The 25,455-nt window shown below is 45.6% G+C and overlaps 1 protein-coding gene across 1 annotated transcript; it reads right to left on the reverse strand.

Annotated features, from left to right (window-relative positions):
* Nucleotides 1-7,667: 7,667 nt before the first annotated feature.
* SPTY2D1 (SPT2 chromatin protein domain containing 1) lies at nucleotides 7,668-19,889 on the reverse strand. Its single transcript, XM_083163956.1, has 6 exons — nucleotides 19,598-19,889; nucleotides 14,074-14,188; nucleotides 11,495-13,159; nucleotides 10,613-10,772; nucleotides 10,010-10,087; nucleotides 7,668-9,758 (listed from the first exon to the last, which is right to left on the reverse strand). The coding sequence occupies exons 1-6, from the start codon at nucleotides 19,652-19,654 to the stop codon at nucleotides 9,653-9,655; spliced, it is 2,181 nt and encodes a 726-aa protein (XP_083020082.1). The 5' UTR covers nucleotides 19,655-19,889; the 3' UTR covers nucleotides 7,668-9,652.
* Between the last annotated feature and the right edge of the window lie 5,566 nt (nucleotides 19,890-25,455).

Consider the following 25,455-nt stretch of genomic DNA (forward strand, 5'->3'; position numbering starts at 1 on the left):
TGCAAAGGTTTTATAGGTCACATTCCATGGATGGATGCTGATGGTAACGATTCTATGTCCAGACAACCTTCAAATACACTCACAAAACAGAACGTCTGCTCCAATACTTTCACCGGGTGGAATACCAGTGTTGTCGCAAGCAACGGTGGGAGCACACATATTGATCGTACACACGGAGCAATGTAGACGATATGCCAGCCCGATCAGACGGTATATAGCTGTGTTCATCCAACTTTAGACTATGATGGCACCTGGGGCGCCGACAGTTCAGCTCTTACAGCGCTGTGCACGATCCGTACACATCGCTGCAATTCTACACCATCCACTCTGCTGCTAAACCAGAAATCCAGGCCAAGGAGCAAACATGACGGAATTGAAGCGCAGCATTGGCGGTAATCAAGTTACATTCAATTCCTGTAATTATTTATAGAATGGAAGCATAGGGGGTATACTTACTAAAGCTTCTAAAAATGAAGAGGTGATGTTGCCTATAGCAACCAGATTCTCTTTTTTCTCTACTAGTAAGCCCACTCAAAGCAAATGCTTTGAAAGCTGGTAGATGTAGTTTCACTTGCTGCCAACAGATGGCAGTGTTTAGGACACGACACACACACATATATATATATATATATATAGAGGGGGGTACGTTGGCGGCACTCACAGGGTTTTGAATAAAGACAGAACACCAATGTCGTCTTAACGTTTTAATTCTATTGTGAATTTTCCTCAGAAGCATTAGACATATGGATAATAACATACCTTTATAGAGATCCCAGCACCCTCACCTCCCGTGTGTAGGCAACGTCATACTGCCCCGTCGTGTGCGTGCAGCAAACCGTGGCGCTTCTTGGCTGACGTCACAATGTAGGAGCAATAGTGGTTGCCTAGTTACCGTAAACAATCACCGAAAAAAAAGGAAGAAAAAGTGAGCAAACTGAAACATGGAATAAAAAATCTATCCAGGTTAAAGAAATACAATGAAGAGAGCATGGGTAGGGCAATAATAATCAGACAGTATCGGTCTAGGAGCATCAAAGGAAACAATTAAGATTTAAATGTTCGTTAAGTCCAGCGGGGTTAACTGTGTTCAAATCATAAATCCAACGTGCTTCTTTCTGAAGCAGTTGTTTAGCACGGTTTCCTCTTCTGATAGTGTCCGGTACACTGTCGATGATTTTATAACGTAGGGTGGCTAACCCATGGCGTGCTGAAGCGAAGTGCGGGGCTACCGGCTGATCAGACGTTTTCCCCTCCAGAGCTTGTCGTATGGATGTCCGATGCATAGCCATACGTTCTTTGAATTTCCGTGTGGTCTTACCGACATAAGCCAGACCACACGGACATTTTAGGAGATAAACCACAAATGATGTATTGCAGGAATAGATCTTTTTGATATTGTAGATTTTCCCAGAGTGCGGATGGGTGAAAGTGTCTCCGGTTTCCAGGTAACTGCAGGTAGTGCAGCCTAAGCACCTGTAATTACCGGGTTTTTTGGTAAGGAAATGCACTGATGTTGGTGGGCTAGGAGTGGTTACATTGGTACGCATCACCCAATCTTTAATATTACGACCTCTGCGGTAGCAAGGTGTGAGTATGTTATTCTTCAGAAGATTGAGTTCAGGGTCCCTCGTTATAGCCTGCCAGAATTGTTTGGCTGCTTTACTGATAATATGTGTCGAGGGAGAATGGTCCATGATGAAGATGGATTTGTCAATAGAATTGTCCTGAGTTCTGGGTTGCGTGAAATGAATTTTAGGAGTAGCCATCACTTTATCAAATGCCTCCTGAAGAATATGGGGACTGTACCCTCTTTGTAAAAATTTATCACGCATTAGGGAAATTTGTTGTAGTTCATCCTCTGTTGAAGAGCAAATGCGTCTCACTCGGCAGTATTGTGAATAAGGTAAAGACTTAATTAGCGGTTTCGGATGGTAACTGGTAGCTAATAGCAAAGAATTGCCATCTGTAGGCTTGCTATACAATGTGGTGGTAATATTGCCGTTTGATAGCTTCACCTTCACATCCAGAAATGGTATTTCAGATTCACTGCTGCAATATGTGAATTTGATGTGCTCGTCCTGTGTGTTGACATCTGTCATCATAGTGGTGAATTCATCGTTGGTGCCACTCCAGACAATGAAAATGTCGTCGATAAAACGACGGAAGAATTTGATGTTATGCGCATAAAGTACATTGGTGAGGAACAAGTTCTCCTCCACGTCCATCATAAATGAATTAGCGTACGTGGGGGCCACACACGCCCCCATCGCACAACCCTGCAGTTGGATATAGATATCGTTATTGAAGACGAAGTAATTTCTAGTCAAGACTAGATTGAGGAGTTCCAAGAATAGTTCTGTTTCAAGCCCGGCATGTAATGGGTGGTTGTTGAGCAGTCTTCTAACTGCAGCAAGTCCCCTATGATGTGGGATGCTAGTGTAAAGATTTACAATATCAACCGTACACAGTAGAAGTTTTTCAGAATGGAAATCGATTTTACTGAGTTCTGTGAGAAACATACCGGTGTCTTTGAGGTATGTCCTGCCAGATTGTATCAGCGGTTGGAGGAATGAGTCAAGGTATCTAGAAACCTCATACATGAGGGAACCTCGGGCCGCAATTATTGGTCTCCCCGGCGGTTTGTCAAGTCTTTTGTGAATTTTAGGTACAAGATATAATACCGGAATAGTCGGAGATGCATTAAGCAGCGATCCCTGAATGCGTTCTGTGATTGCACCCCTGTTCACTCCCTTTTGGAGAGTGTCATTCAGTTCCTTGATGAAAGTATCTGTTGGGTCTTGAGATAATTTTTTATATACCTTGGTGTCAGATAATTGTTTGTTTGCCTCGTCAATATAGTCGCTGGTATTCAATATGACTATTCCGCCCCCCTTATCGGCAGGGCGGATTACTATATCATCATATTTTGCAAGAGACAAGAGTGCTTGATGCTCTTGTTTTGTGAGGTTCTTATAACTGCTGGTGTAGTTCTTAGCCTCATTCTCAGAGATATTGGTTATGACGGAGGTAAAGGTTTTAATGGTGTGGTTGGTTGACACCGGATCAAATAGATACTTGGATTTTAATATGGGGGTTTTTGTAGGGTGTTCACTGGTTGATAATTGTGTGTTGTCTTGCTTGCCAAAGAATTCCTTCAACCGAAGTTGGCGATTAAATCTGTGTAGATCAATTTTGGCTTGAAAGGGGCTATACTTGGTGACTGGAACGAAGCTTAAGCCTTTACTTAAAACGGCAGTTTCAGAGTCTGATAGATCGCGACTGGACAAGTTGTATATCACTTTTTGTACTTGGATTTTACGGCTCGCGTTAAAGTTTCGCGTGCACTGGTCTGCACGTCTGGTGCGTTCCCTCTTGCGTTTGCGGCTTGAGTTTTTCTGCTCGAATTCCCTAAAGGGGGACGCTGTTGTTGAGGTTCCGTACTTTCTGCTTCACTGTTGGAGGATTGTTTGTCCGATGTATCTGTGTCGAGGGGATAGCGTTTGTTGGTATGTTTGCGAAATCTGGTTGGTCTTTGTCCTTGTGAAGACGATGCCCATAGGTAAACTCTTTTTTCTTCATAGTCCTTATTGACCATTAGTAATTTTTTCTTTTTGAACTGGATTAAATCCAGTTTATATTTACTAATTTGAGCTGTTAGTTTCGTTACGAGGTCCTCGAGTTGGATCAATCTGTAATTTGTCCATGTGTACGGATTCATACAATTTGATTTTTTCAGCCGTAGCAGTTAATTCTCGAAGAGTTTACCTATGGGCATCGTCTTCACAAGGACAAAGACCAACCAGATTTCGCAAACATACCAACAAACGCTATCCCCTCGACACAGATACATCGGACAAACAATCCTCCAACAGTGAAGCAGAAAGTACGGAACCTCAACAACAGCGTCCCCCTTTAGGGAATTCGAGCAGAAAAACTCAAGCCGCAAACGCAAGAGGGAACGCACCAGACGTGCAGACCAGTGCACGCGAAACTTTAACGCGAGCCGTAAAATCCAAGTACAAAAAGTGATATACAACTTGTCCAGTCGCGATCTATCAGACTCTGAAACTGCCGTTTTAAGTAAAGGCTTAAGCTTCGTTCCAGTCACCAAGTATAGCCCCTTTCAAGCCAAAATTGATCTACACAGATTTAATCGCCAACTTCGGTTGAAGGAATTCTTTGGCAAGCAAGACAACACACAATTATCAACCAGTGAACACCCTACAAAAACCCCCATATTAAAATCCAAGTATCTATTTGATCCGGTGTCAACCAACCACACCATTAAAACCTTTACCTCCGTCATAACCAATATCTCTGAGAATGAGGCTAAGAACTACACCAGCAGTTATAAGAACCTCACAAAACAAGAGCATCAAGCACTCTTGTCTCTTGCAAAATATGATGATATAGTAATCCGCCCTGCCGATAAGGGGGGCGGAATAGTCATATTGAATACCAGCGACTATATTGACGAGGCAAACAAACAATTTTTTATATACCTTGGTGTCAGATAATTATCTCAAGACCCAACAGATACTTTCATCAAGGAACTGAATGACACTCTCCAAAAGGGAGTGAACAGGGGTGCAATCACAGAACGCATTCAGGGATCGCTGCTTAATGCATCTCCGACTATTCCGGTATTATATCTTGTACCTAAAATTCACAAAAGACTTGACAAACCGCCGGGGAGACCAATAATTGCGGCCCGAGGTTCCCTCATGTATGAGGTTTCTAGATACCTTGACTCATTCCTCCAACCGCTGATACAATCTGGCAGGACATACCTCAAAGACACCGGTATGTTTCTCACAGAACTCAGTAAAATCGATTTCCATTCTGAAAAACTTCTACTGTGTACGGTTGATATTGTAAATCTTTACACTAGCATCCCACATCATAGGGGACTTGCTGCAGTTAGAAGACTGCTCAACAACCACCCATTACATGCCGGGCTTGAAACAGAACTATTCTTGGAACTCCTCAATCTAGTCTTGACTAGAAATTACTTCGTCTTCAATAACGATATCTATATCCAACTGCAGGGTTGTGCGATGGGGGCGTGTGTGGCCCCCACGTACGCTAATTCATTTATGATGGACGTGGAGGAGAACTTGTTCCTCACCAATGTACTTTATGCGCATAACATCAAATTCTTCCGTCGTTTTATCGACGACATTTTCATTGTCTGGAGTGGCACCAACGATGAATTCACCACTATGATGACAGATGTCAACACACAGGACGAGCACATCAAATTCACATATTGCAGCAGTGAATCTGAAATACCATTTCTGGATGTGAAGGTGAAGCTATCAAACGGCAATATTACCACCACATTGTATAGCAAGCCTACAGATGGCAATTCTTTGCTATTAGCTACCAGTTACCATCCGAAACCGCTAATTAAGTCTTTACCTTATTCACAATACTGCCGAGTGAGACGCATTTGCTCTTCAACAGAGGATGAACTACAACAAATTTCCCTAATGCGTGATAAATTTTTACAAAGAGGGTACAGTCCCCATATTCTTCAGGAGGCATTTGATAAAGTGATGGCTACTCCTAAAATTCATTTCACGCAACCCAGAACTCAGGACAATTCTATTGACAAATCCATCTTCATCATGGACCATTCTCCCTCGACACATATTATCAGTAAAGCAGCCAAACAATTCTGGCAGGCTATAACGAGGGACCCTGAACTCAATCTTCTGAAGAATAACATACTCACACCTTGCTACCGCAGAGGTCGTAATATTAAAGATTGGGTGATGCGTACCAATGTAACCACTCCTAGCCCACCAACATCAGTGCATTTCCTTACCAAAAAACCCGGTAATTACAGGTGCTTAGGCTGCACTACCTGCAGTTACCTGGAAACCGGAGACACTTTCACCCATCCGCACTCTGGGAAAATCTACAATATCAAAAAGATCTATTCCTGCAATACATCATTTGTGGTTTATCTCCTAAAATGTCCGTGTGGTCTGGCTTATGTCGGTAAGACCACACGGAAATTCAAAGAACGTATGGCTATGCATCGGACATCCATACGACAAGCTCTGGAGGGGAAAACGTCTGATCAGCCGGTAGCCCGGCACTTCGCTTCAGCACGCCATGGGTTAGCCACCCTACGTTATAAAATCATCGACAGTGTACCGGACACTATCAGAAGAGGAAACCGTGCTAAACAACTGCTTCAGAAAGAAGCACGTTGGATTTATGATTTGAACACAGTTAACCCCGCTGGACTTAACGAACATTTAAATCTTAATTGTTTCCTTTGATGCTCCTAGACCGATACTGTCTGATTATTATTGCCCTACCCATGCTCTCTTCATTGTATTTCTTTAACCTGGATAGATTTTTTATTCCATGTTTCAGTTTGCTCACTTTTTCTTCCTTTTTTTTCGGTGATTGTTTACGGTAACTAGGCAACCACTATTGCTCCTACATTGTGACGTCAGCCAAGAAGCGCCACGGTTTGCTGCACGCACACGACGGGACAGTATGACGTTGCCTACACACGGGAGGTGAGGGTGCTGGGATCTCTATAAAGGTATGTTATTATCCATATGTCTAATGCTTCTGAGGAAAATTCACAATAGAATTGAAACGTTAAGACGACATTGGTGTTCTGTCTTTATTCAAAACCCTGTGAGTGCCGCCAACGTACCCCCCTCTATATCCAATTGATCCAGGAGGGCACCCAGGAACTATATACATTTCTACTCACCAAGAGGAGTGCCGACAACCGACTACCTATATATATATATATATATATATATATATATATATAATTGTATTCAAGAAAAGACAGAATCTGATTGGTTGCTACGGGCAACATCCCCTTTAATAGAATGTAGATGGCAGATCACTCATTGAGGGTCTCTCATCTTCTGTGAGCGGTGGGATCATGTGCGCACCATAATGCCTTTCCTGAGTAACATTAAATATATTCCCTGCGCTGAGAAAATTAAATAAACCAACTTTACTTGTAGCAGATGGTTTCCTGTGAATGTATTCCTGCAAAGATATAGGACGTGGCGACGTGTTCCCAATACCTGGAGCTGCGGTTGGGGATCTGGGGCCCTGCCACAAACTGTTCTATAATAATAATATTGCTCATCTCGATTAAGGCCCATACACACTGGGCGACTTTGAGCTGAAAGTCACTCATAACATCAAGTTTGAGCAGCTTTCAGCTCAAAGCCCCCCAGTGTGTATGGCCCTGGCGATGAGCGCTGCTGCGTACTCCCGCATCATCGCTGGGAAAGCCCCCCAGTGTGTATGGCCCTGGCGATGAGCGCTGCTGCGTGCTCCCGCATCATCGCTGGGAAAGCCCCCCAGTGTGTATGGCCCTGGCGATGAGCGCTGCTGCGTGCTCCCGCATCCTCCTCTGCTGTCTGTACATTAAACCCTGATTATATCATCCACAGCATCTCTCTACGCTTGGATGTGGCCACTGAACTATATTATCTGTGATCACTGCTCTCTAGTCCAGTCATGACATCTGCATGTTGTGAGCCTGTATATACTACTGGATTATGTCCCACACATTATGTTCCGTGCTGCAGAACCTTTGTAATAGTATTTTGTTGTTGTTTACACCATATTTGCTCCTCCTGAGCTGCAGTTAGGTCTCAGATAACACAAGGACAGAGGCTCTATGCAGCCACCCGGTGTCACAAGGTAACTGGTCCGTTTATTGAAGAAGCCCGTTGTGCAATTAGCATTATACATCAAACACAAATAGGTTCTGCTACATAAACACTTCTGTTAGATACCTCTAGAATAGAACGCAGCGGTGAGACAGGGAGAAGACGCACATGACCCTTTACTGACAATACCACAAACAGAAAACATTGCAGGTGACGTAGCATAAGAGCGAGTACGGTACAATGAGCGAGACCTGAGTACAGTGGAGATTGCATCTGCAAAGGAAAGAGGACCCCTTGGCATCGGAGAGACTTGGCATGACCCCACAGATTATACCGAGGCTCGTCTCCCATGGGCCGGATATGATCACTAAACTGCTTTACGGACCCTTAACCAAAGATTACAAATGTGTTTTAATATAAATATTTCATTAGCCTGAACCCTTACATCTGACCGTATTGGATTATAGCTCTCTAGTAGCCGAAGCCATCGTCATGCTGCGTATAGAAAGCACCTGACCAGTGATTGGATCCTTATATACACAGCAGGGTGGAGGGCACCACCCACAGGGGGCGGGGCATAATGGCCTCCTGCGAATGGTGCAAACACACGCGTAACCGGACGCTACTCTGACAAAGGACAGTGCTGGAACGGTCAATTACTTATTAGTTTGTGCAACATAAAATTCCCAACTTTACATTATTTCATACGTGACAATTTTATAAAGGACATTTGTCACGATAAGCTGGCTGTGACTTGTAGTGCTATATTATAAACAATTGTATATATTTTATAACAGGAGTAAATATTAAACAACGGGATGCTTCATATACGAAGAGCACAGCTCTTGAAAAAGTATAGGCCATGAAAGTGGAAGAAGCCCATGGCTTAATTATTTCACCTATACCTCTTTCACACCACAAATACTGGGTTCCCCCCGGGATTTTTACCCGGTCCCGACCCAGCATTTGCGATAGTGCCCGGCGAAATGCCATGCTATGACATGAGGCAAGGGAGGGGGCAGGACGGAGTACAGACGTTGCTGCCTCCTCCATAGTAGTGAATAGGATCCAGGTTGCTCGACCCGGGGTTCCCTTTCAGGCTGCCCTGCAACCCAGTTCCGACCCGCGTAAAACACTGCTTTTACCCCGGGTCGGATTGCTGGACTCTGGTATTGAAAATGGCCCTTTCACACCACACGCACACCCGGATAGACTGGGCAAAAACCCAGAGTCCACCCAGGATATTTGAGCAGTGCGAAAGGGGTACTAGAGTACAGGCACGTTCCCATTCCCAGGTAGGGATACTAGATGGCTTGGGCAGAGAACCATTCTTCCCAATGCATATAAAACTTCCCATCATTAAGGGGACTCAGAGGAACACCGTATTTCCGGTCAGTAGGGTACAAGCCACCATTGTACATTGGATCATGGTGCTTGGTCCTTTAAGCAGTTGAGGGATCAGCTTAATCTAACCTGTTGCAGTAAGTGCACTTAAAAAGATCTCCAACAATCCTGACAATCTGATTTGACACAAACGCCGCAAATAAGCAATTCCAGTAGGCAGAAAGAGATATCTATATTATATATACAACGGAAGGCTGATAAACATGTTCTTTGCCTGGGGATGGGGACAAATCCATAAATCTTTCTTTAGGATCTGAATAATTTATTGACCAGTCTGTTCTCAGAACAAGGCCCATAATATATATACCTATAAAATAAAATATAAATCAGACTTTTACACACTTGATGAGAGGCCGAACTGCGATACTTTAGCAAAAAGTTGAAAAACTCTGGCAACTAAAAATAGCCAGAAATTCATCTCTCGCGCCTCACACTTACAAAAGAACTTTTTTTTTTTTGCGCTAATAAATTGGTTTTCTCTCATAAACATATTGGATGTTGTTTCCAGTCTCCATCTGGTGGCGGTGCAGGGAAATACACCGGCAGTAGCTCAGCAATGTTCGGGACTGGTAAAGCAGACGTTATCGTTTTTTCATCTTTTTGGATTTTTCCAGCTTGGCTTTTCTTTTCAACTCTTCCTCTTCGCGTCTCTGTTCCTCCAGGTCCTCCTGGATTCCCAGTCGCAGGCTGGAGAAGACAAAACAAGAAAGTAAGAACAAACTCTGTATCGGGATGTCCTTTGTGGAGGCTGTTCCAATGGTCTGGCGGAAAAAGGTGTTAACTGAACATGAAATACTGATATCTCCCCCCCCCCCCCCCCCCCCCCCCAAATGTCTTTGTGCTGAACACAAAGACATTTGTTTGCAGGTAACCCCACTAATGCAATTTGCACCCCAAACCCAGAGGCGGGTGTAACACTGAGCCAATGATAATCATACCTTCTCGCCTCCTCTTTTTGCTGCTCTCGAAAACTGCTCTCCATGTACTTCAAAGCGTAGTCACTCTCGTCCTTATACCTGGAAACCGCAAGACGCACAGACATTAAAACCCCATGGTCTATGATCTTCAATACATGCATTATGGGCAGCGAACTTGGCACAATAAAGAACACAGCCCCACTGTAAGGCTGCGTCTACATGTTGCGTTTTAGCAGGATGCAGTTGAACAGGATCCGGTTTAGCAGGATGCAGCCTCTTGCGTCTACACATAGCGTTTCAGCGGGTTTGAGTATATATTCTCTTGCGTAAGAAAAACCTGCTAAACATCTCCTGTTCAACTGCATCCTGCTAAAACGCAACATGTAGACGCAGCCATAGATTTACATGAGCAGGCTCCTTCCTGCCAAACAGGCCCCTTTAAATGGGACCTGTCAAAACACAATATGAAGACGCAGCCTAACTGCCGAGGTATGGCACACCAGAGAGTATATCAGGTCCCAGATTACTGCTGCCTATGGTCATGGTAACTGTCCAGCATTTGGATCACTGTGGGGATGGAGCGCTGCTGGTAAAACACACACCCCGCAATACACTTTCACTTACTTGTTTCTGTCATATCCGAATATCTCCCGAATATGCTTTGAGATCTCATCTTGGGGCCCTTCGCTATCATCAATGAAGTCTTCCATTTCCGAATCATACTCTTCCTCATCATCGTCGAGAACTCTCTTATACGAGCTGGTAATCGGTGGCAGAGGGGGACCTGCAGAGTACAGACGACTAGTGGTCAAGGCTGCCGGTACAGAGACAGGACCAGGGAGATACAGACATGGAAGGTCGATGTTTCGGATCACTCGCACAACTTGTCCTAATACATCTGCCAACCATCATCAGTTTGTGCTTCCCGGTATATATTAAGCCAATATCACATGTTCAAGAGAAGGGCCACATACACATACACACACATGAGGACACTGAATGGTGTTCTCAACTTTACACAACACGTCCCATATTATGGCCCAGTAATAAGGCCTTAAAGCAGTACAGGCAGATTGATCTTCTTCCTAGTAATTACGGCATCTCCATGCACTATTAGTATAGGACAAAGGTTCTCAATCTATGTCCTCAGGACCCCACACAGTGCATGTTTTGCAGGTCTTATCACAAGTGAAATAATTAGCTCCACCTGTGGATCGTTTAAAATGTGTCACTGAGTAATGAATACACCTGTGCACCTGCCGGGTGACATGGAAAACGTGAACTGTGTGGGGTCCGAGATTAGAGGATAGAGATATGTGTATATTTGTATGTGTATATTTTGCACACAAAACCATATAATACACAGGATAACATTACAGTGCGTAATATATACGAGTGGTTTGAATCATTACTCATTTATTTAAGTGCCTATTAAACCTATTGATACAGCTTTGCAGATTTCTAGTCATGCAAAGCAAGCTTGTTGGCTATAAAAATTTAAAATACCTGGGGGCCGCGCCATAAGTCTATGTCCAGACGGTGCATATCCAGGTCTCACTCCATTGACTGGCCCCGGCCTCATTCCATTGACTGGCCCCGGCCTCATTCCATTGACTGGCCCCGGCCTCATTCCATTGACTGGCCCCGGCCTCATTCCATTGACTGGCCCCGGCCTCATTCCATTGACTGGCCCACTCGCAGATTTAGGAACAAAGTTCTTGGATGAAATGGTTTCAGACACCACTGTACATTTGGGTTTGGATCCACCGACCGTTGCTGAATTTGAAACTGGCCTAGCCGCAGCAGAGCTAGCAGGGGGTCTTGAAGGACCCGAAGGTGGACCACCAGGTGGGCGCATAAATGAACCAAGTTCTTTACCCAAAGGAATGCTTTTGGGCTTACTAGTCAACGAGGGCGTTCCACTGGTTGGTCGAGCAGACCCAGATACGCTGGATGGGCGTGCAGTACTAGAGCTACTGTTTGGGTGCCCTTTGCTTGGCTTTGTTGAACTAGAGCTGGCAGGAGGTTTGACTGACCCAGAGGCACTGGATGGCCGCATAGAGCTAGATCCAGAGCTAGAAGAAGGGCGTACAGAACCAGAACTGGGGGGAGTTTTTTTGGAACCAGAGCTTGTCATTGGCCGGGCTGAAGTAGAAAGTGATCCCCCAGAAGGACGCACAGAATTTGAATTTCCTGAACCAGGGAGCCGCGAAGTACTGGATCCACCAGAAGGCCGCACAGTTCCGTGCCCAGTTCCTGCTGATGGAGGCCTTCCAGAACTTGACCCTACACTCTGGCCTCTAGAATGAGAAGCTTCCTTCAGCTTTTCTTTTGTGGGTTCTATCCTAGAAGAGGAAGACGGCTTAGCACCAAGTTCCTTCCCAGATGAGGGCCTGGAATTCCCATTAGAGGACACCTTTGGGGCTTTACTGTGCGAGACTGAAACATGTTTCTCAGATCTGCTGCTCAAAGAGTGTTTCTTATCAATTGTCCCTCTCTCTGCACTTTGTAATTTGTCACGATGATGATGATGATGATGATTGCTTTTGGACACTGAGCTGCTCTTTGACGTTTGGTCCCCAGAACGGCTCACTTTGGAAGAGGAATGTTTATCTGCCGAGCTCTTACTGACCTTTACTACCTGGCTATTAGTTTTTGGCTGTTTCGCAGAGGCCTTATCTCCTCGGTTGTTTTTCCTCTCCAAAAATTCTATTTCCCGGATCTCCTCAGCAGTCCTTGGTCTTTCGGAGTTCTTCACAGGCTTCTTCACAATTTCCACAGGCTCGTATTGTTTCTTCTCTGCAAGTCTCAGTAACTCAGCAAAGTTCATAACTGGTGGGGGTGGTTTTTTTGCATTGGCAAGCTTTGGTTTTTTTGGTGGTGGTGGCGGCGACGGCGGCTCCTCCACCTCCTCCTCATGCTCAGACTCCGTCTGGGAGAACTCATACATTTCCTCCTCCGTCAGGTACTCATTGTTCTCCCCATGACGGTTGTCGTTTGGGTCTTGCAGCGGGCTGGAACCGCGCTTCCTTGGTTTCTCTTCCAGCGGAATGCCGTTGTACCCCCTAAAATTGTCCTTGGTTCTGGAGGCCATCGCCCTGGCTTTCTTGTCATGTTTCAGCTCTTTGCGTTTCGAAAACAGTTCTTCTTTCCTTCTTTTTTCTTCTAACTCTAGTAGATGAAATGATAAAAGATCATATGAAACACACATACGACAATACCGGTAACTACCAAACCAGAGAACTAGCAATAGAGTAGAAAACACATACATGTACAGGTTAATGTATGCGAGTACCACTGCGGCCTGAGCTGCACCCACCCCCAAAACAGCGCTCATGCTATCATAACTAACCTCCTCCAGGGGATGGATGCGTGTTCCCAATCCAATGGCTTTCTAGCTGCTGCTCAGGGTCTTAGACTCTCCATGCAGTAGTACAGCCCACATGGCACAAGGGGAGAAGACGTCTCACCCCACATTGGGCGGAAGGAGGGGGCAGGCTGCTCCAAGGAGAGGTATGGCTCCCCCAAGCTATCCCTCTCTGTGCGGCCGCACCCCGCTCCTTACAACCCTTTATGCGAGTGACCACTACCGGTACAAATGTTTAAGGCTTAGTTATTTTTATTTATAAAGAAAGCAGAGTTTAACCAACACCATCACAGGTCTGGTCAGTAGTGCGCACATTGGCATGATGGGAATACAGAAAGTGGACTTATAACACAGAAGGGAACATTGTTTTTGGTGCCACAAGACCTTTGATGGAGCCGAACCCTGGACCCCGACAGGCCATACTATACAGTAACCAATCAGTAGAACAGGCCTTAGAAATAACAGTAGCCTCACAACAAAGAAGAATAATTTAGTTTAGATCATGGGTTCTCAAACTCGGTCCACAGGACCCCACACAGTTCACGTTTCCAGGTCACCCAGCAGGTGCACTCATTACTCACCGACACATTTTCAAAGAGCCACAGGTGGGGCTAATTATTTCACTTGTGATTCTGTGAGTAGACCAGCACAACATGCACTGTGTGGGGTTCTGAGGGCGGAGTTTGAAAACCTGTGCTTTAGATGGTTGTGTGGTTACCTTTCTGACGGATCTCTTCATCCTTCCGCCGGAGAAAAGCCTGAACTGCGGCCGACTGCACCCCTTTGACCTTGGGGTCCTTCTTCGGGGGTCCCACTGCCAGGCTGTAACGCTTCTGTGAGGGATAAAAGAAAAACAAAACGCACTCATTTATACACGGCGCCATGCTGGCATCTCAATGTGCTGGTCTGTAACAGGAATCCTAGCAGTACCTATGCTGTCATGCTCGTGCGAGAGGTATCAAGGAGGAGTCATCCACAAAAGAACAAGTGGACTGTCAGACCTTCTCCTGTGATACTTAATTAGGGGGGGGGGGGGGGGGGGGGGTTGTTTTGAGGCAAATGCAGATAGCGTTAGATTTGGGGGGAGTTATTTTGTTTCCATGCAGGGTAAATGCTGTCTGCTTTTCCTACACTGCAGTTTAGATTTCGGTTTGAACACCCCTCACCCAAATCTATCTCTGCTCATGTTGCATCTGCCCCACCTGCAGATGTCCATCTGCTAACAACACGTGCCCTGTGGTCAGTTCTGAATAAGACCCAATAAACGCACAGTGTCCCAGCTGAGGATAGCACGCCGCCAGCAGGACAAGTCGTCCTCACCAGAGCATGGAACGTAGACAGCTCTATCAATAATCAGCTCCCAGTGCACCAGGATCAGAATAAGAAGGGGGATTTGTGCGGAGAGAAACAGGGCAGACACTGGGCAACCAGTCAGCCGGGCCTAGGCTTGGCACAATGTATACAATATACTGATGACTTTGTATCACTAGATAACATATGGATGGTTTGGGCTGTTACAATGCAACAGTTGTTTCCTGCCACAGAGGCTTGTCAGGGTCCCACAGGGGCACAGCTGCTAGAATGATGTAACGCTGTCATCAGCTCCCTAAGCTGGGGTACCACAATGTAAGTAGTATGAGGGCTCATTCAGGCAGCCAGGATACGCCTCTCCCCAACTATAAATCTCTGCCCCACTCGCCGTGCAACCATGTATAACCCAGCTACAAACTGCTCCTGTATCTGATCAGGCCCTGAATGGGAAAACAGTATATGAAGATGGGGAGACCATATAAACTCCACACAGACTGCACCCTGCATTGGTGGGAATATGCAATAATGTGTAGATCGCTAGTATACAATTATATGCAGTGATTAGGGTGGCCAATCCCGGGATCGGCGGGATCCCGGGATTTGGCCCTAAAAATGCCGGGATTTGAATCCCGGGATTGGCCTGCGCAAATATAATGTCGGACAGCGCTGAGACCAGCTCAGACGCTGCCCGTCTGCTCACAAACCCCGGCGCGCTGCTCTGCGGCTACATGTAGCGTGACCTGATGTCAGAATTGAAAAAGCCGCCCTGAGCGCGGCGAAACATGTTTTTGAGGACTCTGATATATCGCCACTACTGAGGATTGAGGACTGGAGAGACGTATCAATACTCAGCAAATTGTTAAAACGTCCCATTCCCACCTTGGCAACATCGGCAGAGTGGCCACACAGCCCGGCCATTATCCCGGATACCGGAGAGGACGCAGCAGCTGTGATCAGCTTAATCTACCACCTGCTTCCCTTCCGCAATACAGCAATCCGGCGTGCAGTAAGCGGGCGCCGCGAGGTGTCATTGGACCCCGCACAACATACAGGAGGTGCCCTGCTGGACACTGTCATAAAACCACGGACCAAAATCAACTGCAGGAAGCAGTAAGTACCGCATCTGTGACTGTTATTCTTTCCCCAGACCTGGGACGCTATACATAAAAACAGCTGAGCACTTCAGTTACCTCACTGGGGGTTTCAAAAGTGGAATACAAATCATCCCAATGTGATGCTATACCATCTGATTGCGCACTGATGGGACATTTTCCCTATACCAGGGTTTAACAGCAAGTTACTTTGTTTGCTACAAAATCAATTAATTTGTTGCACTTTTGGGATTATATATCCCTGATTTTTAGGTTTAATCTGCATGCATGCAATTAATTGTTTTTATTGTGATTTATTAAATTGTTATTAAATGTTTTCTTGAGTGTACATAAGGCGCCTAGTGGTATTCTTTCCTTGTTACACTGCGCAGCCTGTCTGCAGCTCCATGCCCACCCACCGCCCGGTACCCGAGCCATCACTGCTGCCCGGCTACTCTGCCGTCCGCCTCCAGACCACCGCTGCCCCGGCTCCCGCACATCTGTCCGCCTCCAGACCTACCCCACATGGCCCCCAATCAAAGCCGCCGGCCTTTAAACACCACTGCCCGACTCCCGCACCAATGGCCGGGAGAGTGAGACTGGGTTTGGGGGGGGACCGGAGGGGTTCATCATTATATTGAGGAACTCAATCCTGGGTATTCCGGCATTAGGTATTTTTCAATCCCGAATACCGGGATTAAAAAAAAGCCCCAGGATTGGCATCCCTAGCCGTGATCACTGTATTAGGTGCCAGATGTAATTACAGGGCAACACTAAAGCTGGGCATACACTAGGGTGACATGCAATCCCCCTTCGCAGCCCAGAATCGTCCCGGGCGCACGTAATATATCACATGCAGTGCTTTTGCAGGCAATATATAGCCTGCCCGGCTCAGGAGTAATCAAAGAGATTGCTTGTGCAGCAGACGGGACTTGCAGGCTGCAATGCATTGTGCACGGGATCACACATCGCATCAGCTGTCAATCACATGCAATTTGATGCTTTTCATGCAAGTGATCACTGCAATCACATGAAAAAAGCCCCCAAAAATTGCAGGTGAAACTCCGGCAAGATGGTCACTAGATTTAATGTGGGGAGAAAAGTCAGAAGCATATGCCACAATAAATCTAGTGATCAGCTTGCTGTTGTCACACATGCACTAGTGCACCTGCTTTGTGTCAGACCATGCTAACAGCAGTTATTACAGAGTATATGATGAAATCCAGCCCGGAGCGCACAGAGGCTGGTCATACTATGTCTGCGGCACAGCAGTAATTAGTGCTGTAAGAACCTGAAGGTCCCTGATCATTTCCTCGAGAGGACTTGTGAGATGACTGTGACCCGAGAGTACAGCTGTAGTTACAGCCAGGCAATTTCATCTGTTACTATACGGTGAAATCCCCTTTACCAATATCAAAACCAGAAATGTCCGGGCTCACCCCACAGCAGTTGTATGTAATCACTGTATGTGTAGATGACCGTGGTCTTCATCCCAGGAATGTAACAGTGTGGACCCCTGTAAGCGGGCAGCATAGGCCACAGAACGGGCCTCCTTTTCAGGTCCTTTGCTAAATAAACGGCAGAATGCAGCAGCCAATGTTCTGGACATAGTTTATAGAGGGCTGAGAGCATTACAGCCGGGCACCAGGTCACCATACATTATATGGTGCTAACAAACCCATTCATTCTACAATAAAGCAGCGGAGAATACTTTGGTCTTTCCGATTAGGGCCACAGAGGCCATCTACAGAGTCTCCGATCAGAACAGTCTCTTATGCCTGAGGATTTGGCACTCAAGCTGAATTGGATGGGCAAATATTGCAGGACAGGACATAAATGTGTCATGCATTGTTGAAAAGGTTTCTTTGGTGGGAGGAGTTTGCTCACAACATTAGCGTGTCGGGTGATTATTTATTGCGTCCTAGTGAACCGGGTTTCTATGTGTAAAGCGGCTAAACCCATGCAAACTCCCTGGCATGTTATATTAGATTCTGCCGACACACAGAGTAGCTCCTGAGTCTACAATTGAATCCCCCTTGAAGGGGCCGATGCCAATGTAAACCAGAGTGATATTTGGCAGAAAGTGCTAATTAACGGATGTAATCCTATATGAGAAGCGGTCGTGGACCCCCACGAGGTTAAACAGCCCGTGTAAGTCGGGATTCCAATGACAGAGAAACAACTGTTGGAATCCCGACTGTTGGTGAGTCATCCGGCACCCGAGAATGGGTATGGTATAACTTAGCGAGAACAGATACCTAGGTGCAGGCTGACTATATAGAGGAGCTACTAGAAGCCGTGGACCATAAAACAGGTGGCACACATCGGGCATTTACCAGAAAGCAGACTTCGCAAGATTCTGGATGAACGCAATTCACCACTCCAGCCCTGTGTAGCGCACTAGGCAGGGTAGTCATGTTCTCTAATAGTGTCAGGGCAACACCAAACCATAAGCAGCACTTTCATGGCTCATCTCTGAAGTTCTAATGTGGAGATTTAGGAGTCTTTAAAAAGAAAACAGTATTTTACAAGTAACTAGTTTGTATAGGGCCAGGTGGAGCATCCAGCAACGCGTATACTCTGTACTGCAAACAGCCTCAAATACATCAATGCACACCCACCACATAAGATCAGTGCAAAGCAATTTTGAGTCTAAGCCGTAAATATGACTATACCCACCAAAGGGCCCATTCAAACCTACCGCTGCAATAAAGACTGCTCCTCCAGCAGCTGCACCATGCTCTGCAGCCTGTAATGTTCCTGGATGACTTGGATGAACGAGGGGGTCACACATTGTATAAAGCTCCATTTCCAGCATTTGGGGCTGGAAATAGCTCATAGCCCTGATCCACTGAACAACAGGTCAGGGCAGCAGAGAGAGGAGTAGGACAGACAGCTGCTGACGAAGCACCATCCCCTCCCCCACTGCACACAGCTCTCTGCAAACATTACTCATGTAATTAGTACATATGTAATTCCACTTACCAACATACAGCAGATCTCAGGGTGTAGATCTAGGTCCTAGTAACAAAACAGTCCTTATATGCCAGCTACTACCATATGCCAGTGTACCAGGCCCTCTGTAACCCCCAGAACCATACCCTGGCAATCCTGCACTCACAGCTACTAGTCACCACCTGTCGCCATATATAATCTGCCCACGGAGTGGATAATGCTGCCACATGAAGTCCCAAACCAGAGAAAGTTGCAGGCCAGCTCACTCAATACATTCGCCTTTCACGGGAGCCTGTAGCAAGGAAGGATCTGTATATACAGCTGGCAGTGCCAGGCACCCCACACAACTCAGAGGAAGGGAAGGGGAAACTGGCACTAGGGCTGAATAGCCAAAACCATATGTTCCACCCAATGCACCCCTGCAATGTGACCCTGCCCCTGCATTACTGTCCAGATATACTTACCTATACCCTCCTCAACTCCCTGCAGACCATTCCAGGTATCTGGCTGTTACCATCCCCCCCACACACTACTCTCACCTTGCACAGGGTGGCAAGCCCCCAAAACAATTGAGATCATAACACAAATAAACAATGATGCTGACCAAATTCTCTCCCTTATGGGCATTTATACCCCATCCCCCTCCCTCCATCCACTCAATTGAACTTAGCCTCCCCAACTCAGAGCCCTGTGGGATGGAGGGGGGGGGGGGGGGGGGGCACAGTGTAAGCCGAAGATGTGGGGGTGCCCCTCACCCCCGGAAATCTCAACATGCCCGCACTCCACGGGGCACTCAGTGGCCCCCTCCCCGTGGTCATACACCGTGCCCCACTCAGTCCACTCCCCCTCGGCTCTGGGCTCTCACCATTCCCCCCAGCCCCTCACCGTGCCACCGTCGTTCTGTTTGGCAGCGGCCACTTTCAGGACGTTGAAGAAATCCATGCCGAGGCCTTCTTCTGGCGCCGGCCTCCCAGCCCCCGCCTGTCCCCGGGCTCCCAACGGCCGGTAGAGACGGTACACTCCGGGGAGTGACGCACTTCTCCTCTAGAAACTACCAGACACCTCTACGTCACGAGATGAACACGGCTGACGTCACTTCCGCCCGAAGTGAAGCTTGTCTGGCTGCTCTATACCTGCCAGCAACGGCTCTCGCGTAACCATTCTGACGTCACTTCTGCCCACAGTAAGACGTAGACGTAGTATACCTGCTAGCAGCGGAGCACGCATGATCGTCCTGACGTCGACAGCGAGTTATACGTCACCACGTTTGGCGGAAGTGAGGTAGAAGAAGGGCTAGGATCATGGATGTTGGTGGCACTCTGAGTCTGCCAGGAAAAAAGATGGCATCCCTGCGAGGCAACGCCCCTTTCCACATACAACACCGCCTTTCTACAGCGCGAGGCGAGTGTCCTGCTCCTGCTGCTGCTCATACTTGCCTACCTGACCCTCTCCATGAGGGAGAAAATGCTCTGTTCCTGGGATTCCCTGGCATTGTAGGATTGCCATCACCTGTGGGGAGCTAGGTCATTGATAAGAAAGGCGTTTCACCACAGGTGATGGCACTCAGACATTACAAGGAAAGTCCAGGAACAGAGCATTTTCTACCTCATGGAGAGGGTCAGGTAGGCAAGTATGCTCCTGCTACAGAGGGTCAAATCAAATGTTGGGAGGTATGCTAAGGATACCATATACTAGTAGAATTTGTCCCTTACCTACATGATTTCCAAGCATTGTGTGAAAAATGTCAAATTGTGTGTCATTTACTTACTGACAATTCAATTGGCTGCGCAGTTCCATGCACATTGGACCCACAGATTGTCACTGCTGCAACAATTATGCATTGTATCCAGGGGCAGTGAATGGGATCCAAGTATACATTGTATGTAAAATTTTCTAGATCTAGGCTTACCATACTGTCCCTTTAAACCCAGACATTAATGAGTCACATTTAGTGATGCCCTAGTTCGGCGGCACGTGGGATGTCGGTTGAACTTAGATGTTTTTTTTAAGGGGCAATGACGTTCACAGCAAAACCATGTCTTGTACAGTTACACCCCTTTTACACCAAAACGCCGGATCGCACCCGGGTTTTTGGACCCAACTTCAACCAGGGTGCGACCCGGCGTTTGTTGCCTTTTACATCGGCGGCAACCCCGGCAAACTTCCCCGGCATGTCACCTCAGCCACAGAACCAGTATATATCATGTGTTTCTCCTTTTAAAGGGACAGTATGGTAACCCTACTTAGATCAAATGGTTGGAAAGGAATCTGTGTGCAAAATAAAATCTAGATAATATACATAGGGGCCAATTTATTAAGGATCATATTTACAATGCAATCAGGGTGGAATATTACTACCCAGTATCGCATTGTAAAATGCGACCCTATCGGCGGGATGTATCATCAGGGACAGAGCCCGTCCCTGTGACGTGCTGAGCTGCGCGCCAGGGGCGGGGGGGGGCTGTGTCTGCGCATGTGCAGTTAGCGATGACCCTGCTAACCGCACTTTCCCAGCAGCAGTGTGGTGTTTAGCCCATGGGCTACCGCCATCTCAGAATGGCGGCAGCCCAGGGATGCGATGCACTGCTGCACGATGTTGATACATCGGGCAGCTTTGCATCCCCCATAGAAACGTATGGGGATGCAGCCGTTGCTTCAGGAGGGATCGCAGCAGGGACTGGAAATTCCCACTGTGGTCCCTCCTACATACATTTGGGTGATACTTAATATTTGCGGCTGACCCCAGAACGGGTGTTTTCGGGGATTTAGCCGCAACTATGGAATGATAAATGGACCCCATAGTGATGCAGACTGTGCAGGAATCTGCAAATCAACCAAACAACCCACCAATATCTAATTAAAGTTGGATACTATTGTCCCTTAATTCCGAATATCCCGGCTATTAGTGTAGGTAGTGTTTATTCTAGCACCCGCCATATTTGAAAACCCATGCATTTCCTCTTCCCTGTCTGGGGTGTCGCTGTCTGCTATGGTGTTTCTAGCACAGGTCTGGTTTGCATATCAGTGCTGATATACAGACCACACTGTGCTAGAAGCACTACAGCAGACAGCGACACCCCAGGCAGGGAAGAGGAACTGCATGGGTTTTCTAATATGTCGGGTGCTAGAATGAACACTAGTAGGCTACATCTGAGAGGTATAGACAAAAGGGGTGTAGATCCGCACAGACTGGAAATTTATTAATTTATAAATTTTTAAACCAACTAATGTGAACTACTTTGAAAGAAAATTTCTGGTAGTTGTGAGGTTGGCGGTGCGCCCAGCGTTTAGGATCAATGCTTATACACTGGGGTTTTTTGTCAGGAAAAGACTGACAAAGAAAGAAAAAACGCTTTTTGGGCGCACTCCTTTTTAAATTTGGATACAGTAGATGATTGTTTTAAAACGTAACTTTTATTGAAGACTTTTTGTTAAAATAAATGGCACATTGTGGTGGAAAGGTACATTTTTAAAATTGATTGATTTAGAATGTAGTGTGATCCTTAAGCTATAATTGTCAAGGAATAGTAATTATTGTATCACACTTTAATTTATCATTCATGCACTGATTTGTCAAAGGTACAGTTTACCAGTGATCATAGGCAGATAAATGATTCAGTTCCCTTTAAGAATCTATAAACTCTTGTGCTGGGATTGCACAGTAGGTATACCACGAATGGTTTACCAAAAAAAGCCTCAGACGTAAATTATCTCTAATGGAAAAAACTCTCTCTCTGGCAGTCATATGTACAGAAATGGACTTGAAGTAGGGATTCACCTCCCTTGTGTTTATAAAGTCTTCAATAAAAGTTACGTTTTAAAACAATCATCTACTGTATCCAAATTTAAAAAGGAGTGCGCCCAAAAAGCGTTTGTTTTTTCTTTCTTTGTCAGTCTTTTCCTGACAAAAAACCCCAGTGTATAAGCATTGATCCTAAACGCTGGGCGCACCGCCAACCTCACAACTACCAGAAATTTTCTTTCAAAGTAGTTCACATTAGTTGGTTCTAATCTGAGAGGTGTTCTGTGCTAGAATTTTATTGTTATTAACCCCAAACTGTTGATTCAGGAGTGAAACAATGGCACTGCAGCCCCAGCGTTAGCATGGGGGAGCCAGTGCTGTGGGGGCGCATGGTCTCTGCAGATTCCAATGGGTCTGGCTGTTTGCATGGAAGCTGCTGAAATTGTCTCTCCAAAAATGTCTGCCGCCTTGGAGAAGACAGATGCTAGAGGTCCTACTGAAGAGATTGATAGATGTTAGAGGTACTGGGTAACGTATATCACTACCCTGAAGTTACGGATTCAGGGTAGCGAGATATACATACATATATATATATATCACACCAATAGTGTTAAATAGAACCCCTGTTCAAATTACTCTATGATATTTCAGTCGATGCTTATACAATTAAAAGTCAATTGTTCATAAAACATTTATTTAAAAAATACAAACTAAAATTAACCTTTCACCACAGTTCATAATCTTTAGGAGAGATTTTCTTGATTCTTTAGATGAAGAATGTAAACCCGACGCAGCGAGACTTCATCAGGGGTAAAGTACACAAAAATATCTACAAATGTAGAACATATAAATGAGTATTTACTTAAAATACAATTTCATATATAAGAAAATACATTTATACTGAAGATCATTACATACATTATATGTTTGAGCAGAATGGAGTGGAGAGCAGATAGGGGTAAGGGGAGATGAAGAGGAGTAGATATTAAAGGGCAGTGCATGTTTCTTTATTTTATTAAGTTTGTTTTTCAGTAATTTTTTAAGACAGAAAAGGCTTTTTTTACACATAATCTACGGATATACATAAAGGGAGTCCTCTACTTTATAGGACTTATGCCATACCTCTTGACTTTCAGTTTGGTTCCTATTGGTCTGAAGCTGGTCAACATACAGTACACTAATACAATTATTTTGTACAGTATGCGTATTCACATGACATTTAGGCATCTGCTGTCCTTACATTACAGTACCCAGTACCAGACTTTGAAAGTCAATGCAGGCTTACTGTTTAATGTATGGTACAGTACTGTATGTCTCATGGATTGATTAGTTTAGCCTACTGTCTGCCATGTGTACTGCGTTCTGTGTCATGTTCTGGGGAGTGTTCACGTTCAAAATGGCAGTGGATGCTCGAAGGCTGCTCTACTCCTACGGGGAGCTAGTATTCTTGTTAATTGCCGAGACCGGCCTTTAAGTACAAATGTAGAAAAGCGGAGGGCGTACAGAGATGCGTGGCGGCAAATAAGCACTAAATACGCCAAGCTGCGGAACATCAGGTCACTCCGGAGAAAATGGAGTGACCTTGTGACAAAGCAGCCTGTGAAGGGAGGTCTATACCCCTTTGTCCAAAGATCCTACTTTTTAGCGTCGTACTCTTTGTACAACCCTGAAGCAAGCAGTACAAGTCGGATTGATGTCACAAGCCACCAGCAATGTTTTAATTCCTGAATACCGGCTAGTTCCCTTGTTCTATACACTCCCCAAAATTCACAAGAGTCTGATAAATCCCCCTGGCCACAACCCAACCCACAGCAATCTTTCTAGATTCCATACTTCAACCTCTCGTTCAACGTGAAAAAAGTTTTCTTTTGGAAACTGGATCGTTTTTGTCAAAACTTAAAGAACTTCCTATTATTCCTGAGAACAATTGGCTGATAGGCCTCGATGTAGTAAGTTTATATACTTCCATTCCCCATGACTTTGGCCTCCAAGCAACCAAATGATTCCTCATGCACAAAAGCACTTTTTCTTTGGACCAAATCAATGTTGTTATTATTGACCTGTTAGAATTAGTATTGTCCAACAACTTTTTTCTTTACGATGGTAAATTTTATAGGCAAGCTCGGGGCTGCGCAATGGGTTCTAGCGCAGCTCCGAGCTACGCCAACATTGTAATGTACGCGATTGAGGATGATGTGTTTCACAATCATATTGATGTAATGGATAATATTGTTTTTCTAGATAGTTATATTGACGATGTCTTTATCATTTGGTCTTCTAGCCAGGAAGCATTTGCTGCTATAATACAACATCATAATTTATCCAAGTGTCCAATTAAGTTCACTTTTTCCCTTAGTCAGGAAACTATGACCTTTTATATGTGACTGTTTCTTTAAGTTCTAGTGGTCTAAATACCACTTTATTTAAAAAGCCCACGGACAGAAATGTACCCCTTTTATCCACCAGCTGCCATCCTTCTGGGCTTTAACGCGGTCTGCCTTATTCGCAGATGATCCGCATTCTGCGGATCAATAGTAATAGAGCCACTGACATCCTCCAGATCTAGAGCCTGGTTGAGAAATTTAAATTAAGAGGCTACTCTGATGCTATTTTGGCAGCTGCCAAAAACAAAGCATTAAAATTTGATCAAACCACTCTGTTAAAGAAAAGGGAGCCATCTGAACATCAGCAGACAAGATTACCATGGGTCAATAAATATAATTCCGCAACTCCTACAATTAATGCCGTTGCCAAAAAAACATTGGCCAGTAGTTGCATCAGATCCCCAATTACCATTTACCACCACAGCTCTAATGCCATGTTACTCACGAGGTCGAAACCTAAAAGATTGGCTGGTCAAACCTGATCTGTCCAGAATTAGGCAGAATAAGCCTCCATCCTCTTTTCTAACCTCCAAACCCCTGGGGTGTACCCGCTGTGGATGCTTGACCTGCCAATTCATGTTGGCAGGAAAATCATTTCCACACCCACACACAGGTAA

This window comes from Crinia signifera, chromosome 11 (genome assembly GCF_055691185.1).
Source record: "Crinia signifera chromosome 11, ASM5569118v1, whole genome shotgun sequence".
Lineage (NCBI taxonomy): Eukaryota > Metazoa > Chordata > Amphibia > Anura > Myobatrachidae > Crinia > Crinia signifera.

Excerpts from the sequence above, each read along its gene's own strand:
- SPTY2D1 (XM_083163956.1), bottom strand. The coding sequence starts at position 19,654 with ATGGATTTCTTCAACGTCCTGAAAGTGGCCGCTGCCAAACAGAACGAC. Across the intron at positions 10,773-11,494 it reads ACTTATGGCGCGGCCCCCAG|GTCCCCCTCTGCCACCGATT; the intron begins GTATTTTAAATT and ends TGTACTCTGCAG. Across the intron at positions 9,759-10,009 it reads CAAAAAGAGGAGGCGAGAAG|CCTGCGACTGGGAATCCAGG; the intron begins GTATGATTATCA and ends TGTCTTCTCCAG.